Source organism: Convolutriloba macropyga, chromosome 9 (assembly GCF_964194025.1).
Source record: "Convolutriloba macropyga chromosome 9, txConMacr16.3, whole genome shotgun sequence".
Lineage (NCBI taxonomy): Eukaryota > Metazoa > Xenacoelomorpha > Acoela > Convolutidae > Convolutriloba > Convolutriloba macropyga.
Genome location: NC_134476.1, coordinates 25,357,705 through 25,376,227, shown reverse-complemented (window position 1 = coordinate 25,376,227; position 18,523 = coordinate 25,357,705). Strand labels below are relative to the sequence as shown.

Below are 18,523 nucleotides of genomic sequence, written 5' to 3'. Positions count from 1 at the left end.
AAGTGATTGAGCGTTCATCAAGTTTAGAGCATTTTAAAATTCACTGCAAAATCTGAATTTTGTAACGAACCCTTGGAGAGCTGCTTCTTGATGGCACCTGTGAAATTTCGGCCTTTTCGTCTTTCTCTAGCACGGGTGGTGTAGTAGGTTAAGTTGCTCTAGGTGCTGACTTGTTGACCAGATACTGCCGTGATCTGTTTTTTAGCCAATCGTCTGCTGTTGGAGTTGTCTTCCTTCCTGTCACCATGTGGTGTGCTGAATTCTTATCTTCTTGTTGCACGAGGTAGTTAGATTTACTGCATGAATGTACTAATCAAGTTGTTTGCGTGTGTGCATGCACAATTTCCAAAATGGGTTTTGATTATTTAGGTTTTCAGCTGAGCGGTTTGTCTTCTGATGCTGTGGATCGACAACTTCTATATATTCTTATTGAGTAAGTATATTCTCTCAAAATTAGCAGAATTTGAGGTTTCAAAATAGTTAACTTTCTGCTACTACCAAATTAGCTCTCTCTATTTACTAAGCAAATATTAGTTACAGCTTGCATCAATCTAGAATATTCTATCTGATAATGTGTACATGTTTAAATCAGTTTAATTGATTCGAAATTTTAAGGACCGTCACAACCTGCGACAAGTTTTAGAAACCACCCAAAATTAATTAAACAACTAATTACCCAAAAACTAAAGTTTTCACTTAATTTAGAATCTTCAATTAACAAAATTAATTTGCCTGTCATCTAATTTTTGCTGGATATCTAATGCAATCAAAGATCGAGATTATATATTATCCCAGCTCTCTTCGGAGTAAAAAGGCTCAACAATCAGGATGGTTTAAAAAGCTGGTTATTTTTCCATTATAGCCGAAAGGTACACGATCAAACAACTTTTAGCCTCAACTTCTTTGAACAAAGCTCCAGGTTTCGATTAGATGCTTATAGTGGAAAAGAAACCAGATAAGGATTGCTTTACTAGCTATATCCGGTACCCAATTTATAGCAGTACTTCATTGTATTTTGCAACAAGGACTTAATTTTTACCCTTTCTCTTAGACTCAATTATTTGACTCTGACAGCCTGCCGAAGTTTTCTGTGAGGCCCTTCCCGAGGGAATAATGGTTTTTTTTTCAGTTGTTTATTTGTTTTTCGACATCATCATATTCGGTACCGGATGGATCGCAAAAATAGATAGATAGATTTATGAGGGATATGCAGCAGCCGCTGCAGGGTATGCACTGAATGGAGTGTGGGCAGGGTAGGGAAGCTGTGGTTGTTGTTGATGGTGTGACGTTGAGATGGAACCTTGATTGATCAAATAGGGATTGAAGATGGTAGCTGACTTGTTCACAGTTGGCATTCCTGGAACACCCGCTGTTGTGGATGAGGGCGCAATTGAAGCGTTGCCAGACCAATTGGTCATGTTGGCTAGACTACTCTGTTGCTGTCGTTTAATCCTAAAATCAATCATACTTCAATACAAACAGTCCATTTCTTTGTGGTTACCAACACATTTAACCCGTCTTCGCTATTTGTTTCTGTACAACTAAATCATAGTTTCTGTATAGTAGCAGCAGATAGGATATTTTAAAAAAGAATGAAAACATTTGAACATAACTTAAAAGTTAATAGCGACTAATTGTTGACATTTCAAGAACAAAAAACATTGAGCTTAAAGAAGGAATAAATTTCTCCTTTTTATGATAAAATAAATCAATTTAAATCAACAATTTAATTACTTACATTATTATCAACATCATTACAAATCATAATAACAAAAGAAATCTCGGAGAGGACAGATAGACGGGACTATTAAACCAAGCTAGTATCTGCCCTGGCAGCTTGAGAAATGTAATTATGGCTTATTCTGGCCATAAAACTTTGTTTTTGATATTTGATAATTTAACTGAGCATGAATAAAGTTGGATCTAGAAATTGAACCCTGTAGTGAGAACTTGATTCTCACCTAAGTTTCGCAATAGGAAGATAAAAGACGTTTTCAAAGTGAGTCGAGTCATTCGTGGCAGAAAATAGCTCAAGCAAACGAATAGCAGAAAATCGTACACTATTGAGAGCCAAAATGATATGATTCAAAAAACATAGCTGGCAGTGCAAAAAGAAAAAAGGGAATTGACAACTGCAACAGAAATTATGAAATTATTTCAAAAACTTATTTTCTAATTTTTGTGATGTTCGAGAGATCACTTCAGTCATGAATGATTTCAAATGCCATCGAATTAATTTTGACTTGAGTTTTTACCCTCAATTGAATTTTGTGACTGAAACCCAATATAAGATGCAACAAGCACAACAAACCGACTAAGGTCGGAAACATTGCGCTCGAACGAAAACCGAAGGGTTAACCTGTTTGGTTGCAGCTAGCTTGAACATAGAGGCCTGTGCTTAGTAGAGGTGGGAATGGCCAGAAAGAGCAACATAGGGCCAAAACGGTAGCAGAACTTTCAGTTGTTCAAAATTTCCCTTCATTCCCTGAAGTTCTGCTTACAAAGCAGCTTCTGTGAATAGTACACAACGAGCCTACTAGAGCCTAATTGTTGTGATAAACTTATTAAATAGTTGTAATTGCCGACGAATCGGATAAGACTTGGGGCCCAAATAACTGGGATTTTAGAGATCCGATTAGTATAAAACCCCTATGGTTCTAATTATTGGTGCGAGCTGCGTTAACAGAGCAGTCACACGAACCCCTCACATTCTTCTCAAACAGTACAGCATTCTAGGACATACTTATTCAATATTTTCAAAAGTCTGTGCGATCTGAAAATTGCTGGTTTTATTAGTGCGAGACGTCGTTTGATTTCCCCAAGAAAGAAGTCGCATTATTATAAAACAGAACTAGAGCGAAATCATCTGGCGTCACGAATTGAAGTGAATTTGCTAAGAACAGTTATTCAGCACCAACGTACATTGAACAAATTAATCTTGAAGAAAAGATCAAAAACCAGAAAGAGGAAAAATAAAAAAAAATCAAAAAAGATAACATTTAGTAAGTCAAAATTTCTGTATGCTTTTTTGTTGGTTTGTCATTAATCTTTGCTAATCACCTTCGGTTTCTTAGCTTTGATCTCTGGGGTAACTTGAGATTTAGTTATCTTGGAGCTGCAGTCTGAGATCGTTGATGAGGGATTGACTCTGTGGTGCTAAAAGTGCAATGGACTAGTTGCTTGATTATAATTTGGATGAAACGCTCAACAGTAATGAATACATCCTTAATAATTTGATAATTTGCTTAATCAGCATAGGCAGTTTTTCAGATTTTGATATCTTCGAATTGCTAAAAGCAATAGAGTTTAAATTCTATTCGACTGAAGCGTAAATACTAAATACTACTATTCTGCATACTCTTCGTGTTTATTCTGCATACTTTTTTGTTCTTTGGTTTTTGTAAATTTATGCAATCTGTTCTTAAATTTTAACTTCCGTAGTCAACTAGAATTCCTAAAATGATTTCAGACGCTACAAATTCTGTTGGAAATGAAATTCAAATGGATAGGACCGCAATCAATGATAGAGCGAACTCGACAGTCCTGGAAAGCAAAATTCCTCGTAAAGTCTCTGAAGCAATGCCCGACCTCAGATTTCACGGAGAAACACCAATTAGGAATGGTACCTTGATACTCCCGTTGCAAAAAAGTGTCAAAAGGAGCTGTACTGTTCTTAGTCCGGTGAAAGAGTTAAATTCAGATGTGAATTTAGAGAAGACAGTAGAATCTAGCATTAAAAGATCAATTGATAACTTAGTTCCGTGTATACTTGAAACCATTAGGACATAACCACGCAATTATATCATTGAAATTTTCGATGCCAAAATTAGTGACCTAAGAAATGAACTCGATGTTAAAGTCAACTTGGAAGCTGCCAAATCTAAGCAAAAAACTCGTTCTGAATCGGAGCTCTTAGAAACGTATAACAGAAGAGATAATATCAAACTGCTTGGGTTATCTCCATATTCAACTGAAGGTCAAGAAAATTATCAACAGACATCGAAGTTAGTTGTTGATGTTGCAGCGGACATCGGTATGAATTTGAAGGAGGAGGACATCTGAATTGCGCACCGACTGCCGTCAAATTCCGAAAGAAAACCAATAATAGCAAAATTTGTGCGCAGAAAAACAAAACTTCGGACACTTACAGAAGCTTCAAAGTCTTTGAAGATTTGAGTAAAGCGCGAGTTAATTTTATGAACTTGATGGAGCCGGATGATAGAATTAATTCAGTATGGTAAAGAGAGGGCACTTCAATATCAATAATCAAACTTTTCGTCAGCCAACTTTCCCACACGAAAAACAGAAAACCCAACATCATTCAGCGATGCCCTCAAGTTCTTCAAATTTCAGACTTCTGGACCAAGGTTCTGGACAACGATCTTTTTTTCGGCCTCAATGCTGAAGGTTAAATACACAAAAGTAACACAAAATCTATAACTATCCTCAATGTAAATGTTAGATCTCTTAGAAAAAATTTGTTGAACCTAGAAGGTTTTTGTAGTCTGGATGTACAACCTGATGTAATTTGTTTAACTGAAGCCTTGCTTTCTGAAACAGATGAAATTTCCAACTATGTTACTGGATACAATAGTTTTGTAGCGACGAATAGGAATTCTAAAGGGGGTGGAGTCATGTTGCAATATAACAAATTCTGAAGCATTACAACGGAAAGCAAGATTGATTTTCAGGAACCTCTTTGTGTAGATATCTGCAAAAATAAACAGACGTTTAAAACTGTAGTTGTATATAACCCATCACGCTCAAACAAAAATGAATTTGTCAATATGATAAATAAATTTTTTTGAGAAACTCTAAGTTCGAGAAACAAGTCGGTCATTATTTGTGGTGATATGAATTTGGATATTATGAAAAATAATTTGCTGAGCAGAAATTACTTGAACAGCATTACAGCAAATGGTTACTGCATTTCCTCTCCCGAACCAACACGTTCAACTAATGAGTGCAGTTCTTGCTTGGACCATTTCATTTATCAAAATTTGGATAAGCATGTTTCTGTAGAAGTCATAGAACATCGAAATTTTACTGCTCATAATCCCGTTATTCTAACGTGGCCAACAAGTGAAGATATAAAAAAAATTGATTTACTGTTCCGAGATACTAGCTTTGTAAAAAATAAAGATGCAGTGAGCCGTTAAAAAATGGCATTGGAAGCTTATCTTAACAAAAACAGTGACGTTATTTACAAAAGTGTCGATCCTTGCAATGCTTTTTCCACATCTAACCAACTTTTTCTTAAAGTGACAGAAGACTTTGCTCCTTTGAAAAGTGTCGATAGAAAACAAAAAATTCCGAAGTGGTTTGATAGGTTAAAAAATTTACGTCAGAAAAAAAACCATGCTTATTATAAATGTAAAGAAAACAAAAAAATATGACCTGCTGAAGAAATTTAAAGAATGTAGAATAAGGCTGGAAAAGCAATTAAAGTTGCGCAAAAAACAATTCTATCTAAATTCTATCCAAAAATGTTTAGGAAACTCTAGACAGGATTTTCAAACTACTCAATGAGCTTAAAGGCAAATCATATAAATCACAGAATTTTCCTATCCTAGCAGCTGTTATCAGAAGTTTGATAAACCATCGGATAAAAATAATGCAAACGAGTTCAACAATTTTTTTGCTGCCATAGGATTTCAAGTCAGTAGGCACCTAAATAAAAGTTTCCAGCCTTCTTTTCCCAGACACCAAAGCTCCATGTATCTTTACAAAACTACTGCGAGAGAGGTGGGGGAAATTTAAACCAATCTTAACAAACCATCCTCAGGTGTTGATGATATAAATAACATACTGATAAAATTATCTTCAGATATCAACCCCTACCTGGTGTTTCTAATAAATTTTTCATTTGACAAAGGTATTTTTCCTAAAGAACTGGCTCAAGCAAAAGTTCTCCCACTACACAAAGAGGGGTCTAAACCTGACCGAAATAATTATAGGTCAATTTCACTTCTTGTAGTTTTCAGTAAAGAGCAATGTACAATCGCGTGTACCAATATTTTGAGAAATTCTTTATTTTATAAGAAGCAGTTTCGTTTTAGATCTAAGCATAGTATAATTGATACACTAGTTGAGCCAACAGAAACTGTTCTTATGAGACAATAACATTCGACAATAGTATGTTTCTTTTTGGATTTAAGAAAGGCTTTTGATACTATCAATCATGCATTTCTTTTGGAAAAACTAGAGAGACATGGAATTTGAGGCAACTTCTGGAAATGGTTTAGCTCTTATCTCAGTAATAGAAATCAGCAAGTTGTTACTAATGTTGCTTCTTATGATTGGTGCGAAATCAACAACGGTGTTCCTCAAGGATCGATTTTGGGCCCTCTTCTGTTTTTAATTTATATAAACGACCTTCCTTCAGTCTGTCAAAATGTTGAAATTTTACTTTTTGCTGACGATACTAACATAGAAGCAGTTGGGTGTTCTGTTGAAAATATAAAGTCAGATTTAGATAGCATAAACTTTTGGCTTGAGAGTAACAAGCTTGTGCTTTATCTTAGTGAAACAGTTCAACTTAATTTTAAAAAAGGGCCAGCCAACGTTAGTTTCCATTTGAACAAAACTGACATCAAAGTTGAAAAGTACTGTAAATATCTTGGGATAAAGTCTTAGATAGTAAGTTCTCCTTTCGAGCTCATATCGATCATGTGCAAATTAGGTAAATAATGTGGTATACTAGCAAAACTCAGACATTATGTTCTTCGGAATCAACTGATTGCTCACTACAATTCAAATGTGACACCACTAATTCAATATGGTACCTTGGTTTATGGCTGCTGTACATACTCGGCGCTTCTACCGATCAACCTATTGCAGAAAAAAAAATTTTAAAGTAAAATATTTAAGAAAAAAATGCGATCACTGCGATGATATCTTTATGAAGCACTCGTTGTTGACTATCTACGAGCTACACATACATACTACATACGAATTAATTAAATTTGTTCTGAAATCAATCAATGGTTTACACCAGCAACATTTTCGCAAGAACTACCGGAAAACTGGAAGTGGGACTCTTAACTTGCCAAAGGAACCGTTTTGTAAAAAAAAAGTTGGAGCGCAATTCAATACGTTTTAGAGGTAAACAATATATAAAAAATTGAAGATACTGCAGATAATTCCCGCTAATTTAGAGAATGGTAGTCAAGCTGAAGTGACAGGTTTCTGTCATAAATTGAAAAACTCTTATCTGGTGTCGAACTATGAGCTAATTAGATTCGTTTTAACTGAAGTGAACAACAATGTTGAACATGTACTACTCTAGTTTATTGAATTGATATCCTATTTGAATAGTTTGTTTGCTATATTATGAATGTATTTAACAAACGTATATCAAATCATCGTTGTCAATAATTTATTGGGCAATTGAAAAAGAAGATCGCTCTGATCTCGTTATTTGTCAACGTTGCTTGTTTATTTACATCTATTCAACAACGAAATTAATTCTTTCTTTATTTCTTTAGAGCCCTAAGACACTACTTCTCAGACACCTGTTGCTCGCAGGCTTCACCTGTTTATCCCGTTTCATCCGAGAAAAAGAATGTTCTAATTAAACGTCAAGTGAAAGAATAAATAAGATAACCATTAGAATACCTGGAACGGCACGAAGAGTCGTGGAATATAGGCTATAGCTAAGCTTACCTAAAGCAAAATATCAAGAAAATACAAAAACCAGAAATTAATTGCCTAAAAAACTGTTTTTAAGAAAACAGACAAAATTAGGCAGAGATAGGAATGGGGTGAGACAGTTTCACATTGAATTCTACCACACGTCACTTATTACTGAACAATGGAAACACACTGAGTTCTCTAAATGTTACTGCCAAACGTTCAAAACAAACCAAAAAAGTTTAAAAATTACTCCACTGTTACCCAAATAAAACCTTATTCAGTCTATTTGTTGGAAGCTTAGCGAGGCTAATTAGATTTGTAGTTTACAATCAAATTTAAGAGTAGATCTTAGTCACATCAATCTTAAAAGGATCAAAAATAAAGAAGGCTTAAATTTTTGCTATTAAAAGTGGCAATAGACGTTGCTCATTAAAGTTGCGCGAGACGGGTAGACGCAATTTTTTTGTGTTTGAAAAACTTTTCATGTGCGGCACGGTGATTTCTCCTTTAAATGTTTTTCACGAAGGTGAAATTTATGCAATTGGTCTGTCTTTGCATTCCTTTCACTCTTGATTTTTTTCTATTAGTTCTTAGTCTCATTAACAACAGGACTTGCTAAATACCCCTAAAGAGTTATAATTGAATCGATTCAAATGTTTCAATTCATAACTAACAGTTTTAGCAACTTCTACACAATTTGTTTTTATTTAGCACTAGAAAGCTTTCGAGCATCGGCCTCTTTCGTGGTCTTTCTGCTGTTATATTACTTAGTTCTTTTGCTGCCCTCTCAAGGAGCTTAAATGAAAGGCCCTATTTGACCTCCAGCGAGCATAATTGTATTTATTTTATGGCTTCAAATCGTATTCAACCCAATGACTGACACCAATGGTTTTCAAAATTACCCAGGATTTTTTTTTTAGCTCTGCTCTCGTTCCCTATTACTTATTCACAGAAATGAAGCCATCAACAAGTCTCCAATTCATAGAAATAGGATCAATCTTTTAGCTAATTATTTTGTTTTCTTCGACGCCATTTGTTTTCAAAAAGAAATCAACATTTTTGTTCCGACCCCTCTTGAGGGGGAGGAACTATATACTCAAATGCGTTTTTTGAGTTGTGAGTGGTATCATTAAAAAACCCCTCCAGCGTAGAATATGGAATTAAAAAGATTTTTTTTTGAATTTCGTCATTTACAGGGATATATCGAGGTTTGAAGTTTTGTAAAAAAAATAGACGGATTTCCGATGTTTTATTCACATTTTCCGGAATTTCGCCTATAATTTCGTTAATTTTGCTAAAATTGGTAAAAATTGTTAAAAATAGTACTGCTGATTTTAATTTTAGAGACAGAAAGTATTGTTAACAACTTTGATTGAATTGTTACGTCTAAAATTTTGGCTAAATTCATCATCAAAAATTGCCAGAAATAAGCTTCTTTAGTCCACTTTGATCAAATTTGCCTGAAGTACACACCCTACAAACAACAAACATAATTTTTGTAAACTACAAAGCGAGCCAGTTTTACTTCCACTTCCATTGAGAGTACTCTGGAATCAAAGTTTTACCGCTTTTTGCTAACTTTGGTCGAATCTTGAACTGTCACAATCGAAAAATAATTCGGATTGTAATCAGTCCGTCTTTTTTTTAAAATTCGAGCTTTTTTATGTTTATTAAAGAACAGTACAATTCACATCAAAGCTCACTGTTGATAGGTCCAAATGGCTTCCTTAAAAGTTCCAAATGAATGTATCTATTTTCTTTACTCGAAAGATTATGGTCGTTTTGACTTTTAAAAATGTTTGTTTTTTAAATAAACAATGGCCTATTGAATTTTTGCCACTAATTTTCTCTTAATTTGGACATTTTGTAGCTAATATCAGTATAAAAAGATTGCTTCTTCTTCCTCTTCTTTCTACTGAATTGAATTTTAATCTTTTTGAGACTCCACCCGTTAAGTTTTTGTTTTCTGGCTTTGATACTACTAGATTTCACAACTTTTTTTTTTATTTTTAGGTATTGGCCACCTATTAACGTTTTTTTCTCGTTTTCTCACAATATCACAATATTGACAGTTCAGAAACCAGTTTTTTCGAGTTCAAAATAGGGCACAATTCAATATATAAAAGTCTTGAAAGGGATAGATTATTGTTTTAACGGCTTCGACATCCCATTCTCGAAGAATTGAATAGAATTTTTTACAATTGTCTTTCACAGTCGTTTTTACTTTCTCTTTTGGTCGTATGAAATTACCTGGAGAAAAAGAGGTCTCGTTGGCATTTAATGAATGTGTATAAGAGACTTTGTGCTGATTTGAGTAGATAGCTGACGGCTTTCATGACTTGAAAACAATTGTTTTCAAAAATAAAAAACTTTTTAACGTCGTTTAACTTCGCATTTTTGTTATTTTTTGTCTATTTGTTAACTAGACTTGTTATTACAGGTTAAATATGACATTTTTTTGTTGATGGAACTTCGACACGGTTTTTTCGCACAAAAAGTTAACTAATTTTTGGTTTTTGTCTATTTTTAACGTTCGTTTTGTAGACGTAAGACATATTCTGACTAATAACAGGTCTCAAACATTGCCTTGGACGAAAAGACGCAACTATTTAATAATTTATTTTGTAGCTATTGGTTTTCATGACTTTGAAAATAATTGTTTTCGAAAAAAAAATATAAGTGTCAATTAATTTTGCTCTTTTTCTCTTTTTTAGGATTACTTGTTAGCTATTCTCATTAATGAGAAGGCCTATAACCAACTTTTGGCCTTCGAGGGAAGGCTCAATTAATCATATTTTGTGTGGCCAAATACGGCTTACGGCTTTACGGCTTCGACATCGTTTTCTCGCAAGTTTTAACTGATTTTTTTTGTTGTCTCTATTTGTTGTTCTTTCTGTAAACCCATAAAAAGTTCATTAATGACAGGTCTTAATGCCCTTCTATAGAGGCGTAAGTGATCATAAACATATTGCCATCTAATGGTTCTCTTTACTTTGAAATTATTTGTTCTTAAAAGTATTAGCCATTTTTTTTTATCTTTGCTGTTTTTTTTGTTCCTTTTTGTCTAATTGTTACCGAGCCTTTTTATAGACTGGTCTCATGTCTCTTCTAGTGAAGTACAAGTTATTTTACTATTTTGGTTAGTTTCAGTTTTATCCGACGCTATTTTGAGCTTGTTAGTAAGTTTTTTTTTAAATGGACAAAAGTTTGGATGTAATTAATGTTTTTTTGTTATTGTTGTTTGATTTTTTTGTTCCTCTCGACTTGTTTTCTAAAAATCGACTGATTTTATGAATCTAATGCGGCATTTCTTACTCCGCTGAATTATTTGCGTTGGAGGCGATCTTTGTTCATACTTTTTTTTGAAAAATGCTCGAATTTTTGGGGTTTTTTATCAGTTCCTCATTTGGTAGACATTTTTGCCAAAAATGTGGAGGAGCGGGGTCGGAACTTTATGCGCGGACGCACATTACCGAGCCTCCTGGTTTGGCTTTTCTTGTTAGATAGATTTTGTAGTCTCTAGTCAACAAAACTAGGTAACACCAGCTGCTCTAAAATACTTTTAATCAGAAACGAATTTTTAGTGGTTTCAGTATATGGCTAGCGCCTTTTATCAACTTTTACTTTTTCAAGAGTATAGCTGACCTCTAAGTTCTGACCAAATGTATTTTTTTTTGTGGTTGTCTTTCTCATTGACCTCAATGTTATTCGAAAATGTCCTTTTCAGTTATCTCAGTTGATCTTTTTCAAAAATAATTTTACTTTTTTAACTGTTGATTTTTAGAATTTCACGAAAAAACAAAACAATGTCAACGTCGTCATAACACGGATGCTCAACCTCTGATCAAAATATTGTACCTAAAACTTTTCAGTCTCCTTTTAACATAAAAAACACAGCTTGTAATGCTTCAAAAAAGAAAGGTAATATTTTTCAAAGAGTGATTTTGTGTTTTCCTGGTTTCTCGTTATGCCCACAGCTCAGTAATATGAGCTTTGATATTACCTACCCACAAGTTTTCGAACAAAAAAGATATGACTACTGACAAAGGGGTTGCAAGCCTAGTTATAGTCATTTTCGGTAGGAAAGTAAAAAGTTAAAAAAAATATACCATTTCTCTAAAAAAATTTTCACTTAGCCGCCAATTTGGATGAACCGATATTTTTCAGCTCCACCACCTTTTTTCCGCTAAATGTTGCATCCAAATGTTGAATTACAGTCTTTGGTCATTAGGTGCTATTTCAGAACTCTTGTTTTATTTCGGTGTTTCGAAACAATTTTGTGTCTCTTGTTGCGACAACTTTACCTTAATGAACAGCTTTTTAGAGCATTTTTAATACTCTTGTCTGATAACTATTATCTCATATAACCGATCATCACAGAGGAAAATTGCCATGTTCCATCTTTCTGTTCAACGATATATATCCAAAATCCGGAGCTCCAAGCCAATACAAACAAAAATAAAGTTTAGTTGGCTTGTCGACATTGATTTGAATTAGTGTCTGTTCTACATGACGAAAAGGACGACAAGTCACTTCTACAAGAGCAGTGTAATTCAGGTACGAGAAAATAACAGCGTTTAGAATTCGCAGCAACGCCTTCAATCAACGGTGGGTGATAGACTTGGATTCAAAAGCGGCTACAAACTCAAAATCAACTCTGAAAACTTCATGCTGAGGAAAACACATAATTAGTGACACCTTAAAGCCAAATCGTAGTAAATTCATGAAAAATTTAATACATAAATGTAAAAATGTACATGAGACAGCCACATCTATTGACAGTTAACGAATGAATTTTTACGAAATTCAAGGAAAGAATACGATCCCCCTTACTAATGTCCGTCCATATACTGCTAAAGTTTGTTTCTTCAAGTCTCTCAATTGCTTATGGCTTTGTAAAATGCATGACTAATATAGATAGAAACTTAAACATTTTCTGAAGGCCTCAATGTTGAATGCACAAAAATACACGCTTAAAATCCATCTATGTGATGAATTTTGTAATGGGCAAGATGCAGGAAATGTAATATTCTACATGAAGAAAAAAATTTGACTCAACAAATTTTTAAATGCTTCTTTATCCACCAAAGCAAATTTTCACGATCACAATCAACTGTTTACTCTTACTACAGCAGAAGCAAATGTCGACTAGCTAAAAATACTTTTTTAAATTTTGCATTGCGTCTACAGACCTTTCTTGCTCAACCAATTCCGCAAATTTATCTGCCTTTATCCTGGCCAAATGGGCACTCTTTCTGGCATCTTTGTACGTCTGTAGGAATGCGTCCAAATCAATGGATCCGTTGAGGAACTCTTCCGCAATCTTCTCACTCTTCTCGTCAGACTCAGAGGCCTCAATCTTTAGCTGGTCTCTCAAGTCATCAAAAGGCAGGGAACTGCACGAAAGCGAATCTAAAGAAATGCATTTTTGCAAGAATAATTAGACAAAAACCTAACGAAAAGCTCTCGAAAAACAGACAAATTGGTTTGTTACACCAGCCTGCATACGCTCAAGGGAGACTACGCTCAATATTGTGGAAAGTCAAAGATAAAGTTAAAGTCTGCTTCAAAGCTTCCAAAACTGCACTTCGCCAAAAAAATTTATAATGGCGCACGGAAGCTATTGTTTGAGCCAATAAATGGAAATCAAATGTGTTTTAGATTTCAACTAACATTTTCATAAATATTATGAATTCTCGCAAAATTTCGAGGATCGTCTTGTCACTTAGTCTCGTTATTGATAGATCCGATTGACGTTCTACTGAGGCCTAATTTAACCTTTACAACTTTTCAAGTAAGAGCTCATTGTTTTTATGGCTTCACACCATTTTCGCCAAATTTCATTGATTGTACGGGTGGTGTTCGAAATTTCGCCAAATTTTAAGGGTGATCATTTGAAATGTATTTGGTTGTTAGCTAATACATTTAACAACTTAAAAATGTTTTAATATTTTTCAATTTTTTGCCATTATTAAGGCCATTTTCAATGACTTTTAACTTGGTCTCACTAATGACAGTTCCTTTATGCTTCCTTTGGAAATATAAAGGATTGTATTTATTGTCTTTTGATTAGATCTAGGGGTCATACTGAACTTGATAATAACTATTATAACAATATCAACAAAATTAATATTATACTGAAACTATATAAAAAATAAAAATCATACTAAAAACAACTCCATCAAAAACTTAATTTGCAGTCCCAAATGCCTCATCAACTCTATAACTCAACAATATTTATATTTTTAATGGACTCAGATTTCAGCTGATGTTTTTGGCCATAACCAAATGTTTTCCAACAAATGTTATTTTTTCGCCTCAATTATTTTTTCTCTTGCTTTTGTTTTCGCTTCCGTCGCTAAGTGAAAATAAGATACACTAAAATATCAAATTCTAAGAAGTTTGAAAGGACTTTATGAAAGGTTAGTTTTATTTTGATGTCACCAACTTTCAAGCAAAACATCGATATTTGCGGAAAATTTCTTTTTATCTCCGCTTTTAATTACTTTGTGCCTCGTTGACTCTCAGCGAAATTTATGCAGGCTTCGTTAGGATTCTTAGCGTAAATTCATTCAAAGCACAGATGAATATGGAACTCCAAAGCCAATAGAATTTCCATTTTCTAACTCTCTACAAGTTTTTTTGTTTATTTACACGTATGTGGGGTCATACGTTTTGTTGAATATCAGAAGCCGTTTTTCTATATAAGTGCAATTCAAAAGATTAGATTTTTGGATGCTAGTTAGGGACTTGTTCAGATATTTTTCAAGAAAAGCAGTAATGATTTCAGTCACTTCAGAATCGGAGCAAAACAAAGAGTAAAAAAATTAAAGCTTGAATTTATTTACAATAATAAAGAAGGTCAATGGATCACTCATAGTTTTGAATTCTAGGCCGTCTGTCTTTGTGAGATATTAGTGAATGTTTGAGGTTTACCAGTATTTGTTGTCATCAATTTGTCACAATAATGAAAAGTCCACAAAGTTTTTCCAAAGAATGACAAATCTAATTTATATTCTCAGTTGATAGCTTTTGGTTTTCATCACTATCACTATTCCATAACGTTAGTGAACTTTTGAGTTTTGACCTGATTCAATTCAATCCATTCGACCTCAATCTACACAATAAACTGAAAAATGGCGGGCCCATTGATTCTCTGGTTACATGACAATTCACCCAATGCCAAAATACCCAATGCCATTATACCGAATTCACATTGATATTTTCGTTCCATAATTCGAGTACTAATTAGCAGAAAATAGCTCTTACACGTATGATTTTACAAGCGGATAATTAAATTCCAGGTTCGGTTGTGATAGTTTCATATCAAGTCCCACGGTCCGCTGAGGCATGGCCATGGCCATTGAGTATGCTAAAACATACGGGTAATAGCGACTACTAATTTGTTGTCGGATTATTGAACTAAAATATCAAAGTACATTGGGTTTAATGGCATTGGGTATATTGGCATTGGGTATAATGGCATTGGGTATAATGGCATTGGGTATAATGGCATTGGGTATAATGGCATTGGGTATAATGGCATTGGGTATAATGGCATTGGGTATAATGGCATTGGGTATAATGGCATTGGGTATGATGGCATTGGGTAATGTGTCCTGACACCGATTCTCTAATTAGACAGTTCAAACTTGTGAGCAGTTCGCAATAATAAAACTGATTTTTTGCGTAGTTTTAGTTGTGCCCTCATTTAAAACAACTAGCGACAGGTTTCATAGGCTCCCAAATGAGGCGTTATTAAAGCGTTTTAAAGGTTTCCAAATCTATGCAAGTGGTTTAACGTCTCTGACATTTCTGTTGCTAAAATATCACATTTGTGAACGTTGTTGTAGTTTTTTTGTTGTTCAGTCAATTAGTCGAATTAGCGATAGATCTCGTTGGCTCTCTACTGAAGCAGAATTGAAACTACGCAATTGTTTCATGCCCTATCTAATGGCTTGACAACGTTGGCACTAATTGTTTTGATAGAAACTTAATGCTCATTTGAGTTCTGCCAGCCCTTGTAACTCTTTGCTGTCCTGCCTCTCAGCCTTAATGACCTGTCTGCAACGCAATTCAAAGAAGAAAAGCAAACTTTTGATGTGTTGAGTTCATAATTAGCAATTTGAACACCCTAAAGCTTTTCTTAAGTCATTTTTGCGCTTCGTCTATTTTCATTGCTCTTGTTCTTTTCCTGTCGGTCTCTGTAATGACATGTCTCTTCGACTTTTTAATTAGGCGATACTCGAGGTATTCGGCGTCTAAGAGGCAGTAGTCTGAACGCTCATGGAACATTTAATAACTCAGGCATCAATTATATTCTCGAAAAGTTGGAAAGAAGCATTTTCAAGATGTTTTTTTTATATTTGTTTTGGTATATGCATTCTTGACTAACGTCGGTTTTTCTTCTAAGGAGGCTGATAGCAATCCCTTTGATTTTTTGAATTCGCTGGATTGTATTTCAAGACTTGACGTGTTGTTTTTATTCTTCGTTTTCATTTTTTTTACCAACATATCTTGTCTCGCGCCAAGAAAAGAAAAAAAACTTTGACTTATTTGGTGACTTCGATCAATCAGCCTCTGAATTCGTGTTTCATTTTTCTTGCTGCCGAAATTAGGCGTTTCCTTGATCAAATCGTTTTGAGATATTGTGTTGCAGTTGATTTAATTTTAGAACCAAACGTTGTATCTATCAAATTATTGTACATTCGAAATTTTAGTTCCATCAAATTAAATTTTTGTCGATTCAAATAAATTGAATGACATTATCGTCACCGGCATATATGTCTGTCATTATTTTAGAATCTATGAAGTTTTATAATACAAAGCATGAACTAATTTTTAAAAATGTAAAAGTTCCCATCTCTGCATCATTTGCACATTTAGTCAAAAATTGAAAGCTTGAAATGGATGTCGCCCAAGCAGCAAACGAATCATATCGAGTTCAGATTTCTCTTTTACATTTACGCGTAATTGAAGAGTCACAGTAAAAACTAAACTCAAGAACTTGTGAAAGAAGTGGCTGTGTAAACTCTATAATGGCTAATACCCTTGTTAGAATACCCTTGTTCACCTACTGTTAGAATGCAGTGAAATATTTTGAAAGTAAATCCTTAATAGAATTTTACCAGTTTTACAAGCGCAGGAGCATTCTATAAAAAGATATTCTAAATAAAAATTGGAGTTAAATGAATCTCACATAGAGCCCACTGAATAGTAATGCTTTGATATAACAAATGAAGCTTGTTCTTATTGATTTCAGCGGTTCCTTTTTTCCTAATGTTATTAACCAATAAACAGTTGCCAACTTGATACTTACTGTATTGTGCGAGCATCTGGTTGAGTTGTTCGTTTGTGTGAGAAATAGACGTGTGAAGAGAGTGCAATTGACTTCTGAGAGAAGGGATCTTGTTATCTGCATAGTTCAGGTTCTCCTGTGCCAGCATTTTGTTGTTCTCTTGGGCACTCTGCACCTCCACTTGCACACTTTGAAGCTGCAATCATACTCTTTTTAAAATCAACGTGCGATAATCAACTGCACAGAGCAAAAAAAAATCTGGAAACCCAACATGCCTTCTAACGGTTTCCACATCCATTCATACATGCATTCTACGTAATCCCATGGTATAATAAAGTTAAAGCACAATAAGCAGTCTTTCTACAATTTAGAGGAGTTAAAACTCGATCCATTTACAATCGATTCAAATAAAATTCAAATTAAATAGTCCCTAGTAAGCAAGGTCATATGCCTGAGAGATCAATCATCGAAAATTGTATTCAAAGCTAGCCAAAACTGCTGTAATTTCTCATCAAAAATAATCTATACTTCGTTAAATTATAATGAGTTAACTTACTTTACCAGTTCAGTACTCTAACACAGATGATACAATCAATTAAGCTCTATTGTATTTCTTATCTCACCTACGATCTAGATAAATCTTCCACCATCCGAAAAATTGCCTACATTCTTCTCATGTCGCTGAGCATTTTGATGGGCTAAATCCCGCTACGATCTCTTATTCAAAAAACTGTCCCAGCTGCAACACAATGGTCAAAAATTGGTCCGCCAAAAGAACACAGAAAATTTTTCTTATTTTAAGAGATTAGAACGTTATTGAAGAACCACTAACTGTTTCGTCATTGGTGACCATCTCGATAAGAGCAATGTCGTTGCCAGCCAGTTGTTGCAACTCTTCAATGGACTTGTGCTCCAAGTCACGCGCCATTCTCACTCAAAATCCACAACCCGAATTCAATAGCCCAATAAAAGTATTTAATTAAGCTTCAGCTTTTTGTAATATGGCGAAATTGCAATCGGGAAGTTTAAACACCATTAAATCTGAAAAACTAAACAATCAACCCAAATTCTGCATAAGAATTAGGTTAAACATTTTAAAACCCTCAACAAACCAGCCCTTTATAGCTATCCACAAGAAAATATCAAATTTACTCTGATAAAACTCGTAATTTATACCCCTTCAAGTAATGCTCATAGTAAAAAATAAAATGCAACTAATTGTGACTTTACTCAAATAATTCCGCGTAATACACATTAGTCATGATATCTTTGGTCTCGACGAATAAAGGCACAAATTCAGTCCTGCTTTGTTCCTTGCAATTTCAATAGCTAAAAACTGAAGCTTGTAACTGAATGTTGTATTCTCTTCTGTGTAACCGCCTTTGACATTCAATCGTAGCAATGTTCCAAAATTGTGCTCTTCAATGAGTGGCTTAAACTGGTCGCAAAAATGTCGCCATTTTAGTTTTGCAGTTTCGTTTTTCAATTCATTTTCGTCAATAACTTCAATGTTCAGGTCTGGAAATGTCGCCATAAATGCTTCGTGGATTCTGTTGTCGATGTGCGTAAGTTTCAAGTAACGTGAATCTA

The 18,523-nt window shown here is 34.4% G+C and overlaps 1 protein-coding gene across 1 annotated transcript; it reads right to left on the bottom strand.

Annotated features, from left to right (window-relative positions):
- Nucleotides 1-951: 951 nt before the first annotated feature.
- Nucleotides 952-17,970, bottom strand: LOC142345284 (vacuolar protein sorting-associated protein 37C-like). The gene is made up of 4 exons (XM_075397265.1): nt 17,766-17,970; nt 16,955-17,129; nt 12,828-13,047; nt 952-1,452 (listed from the first exon to the last, which is right to left on the bottom strand). The coding sequence occupies exons 1-4, from the start codon at nt 17,859-17,861 to the stop codon at nt 1,197-1,199; spliced, it is 747 nt and encodes a 248-aa protein (XP_075253380.1). The 5' UTR covers nt 17,862-17,970; the 3' UTR covers nt 952-1,196.
- Nucleotides 17,971-18,523: the final 553 nt, after the last annotated feature.

Coding starts and splice junctions, on each gene's coding strand:
- LOC142345284 (XM_075397265.1), bottom strand. CDS start 17,861: ATGGCGCGTGACTTGGAGCACAAGTCCATTGAAGAGTTGCAACAACTG. Junction 13,048..16,954: donor CCAGATGCTCGCACAATACA/GTAAGTATCAAG, acceptor GCATTTCTTTAG/ATTCGCTTTCGTGCAGTTCC. Junction 1,453..12,827: donor GAATTGGTTGAGCAAGAAAG/GTCTGTAGACGC, acceptor GATTGATTTTAG/GATTAAACGACAGCAACAGA.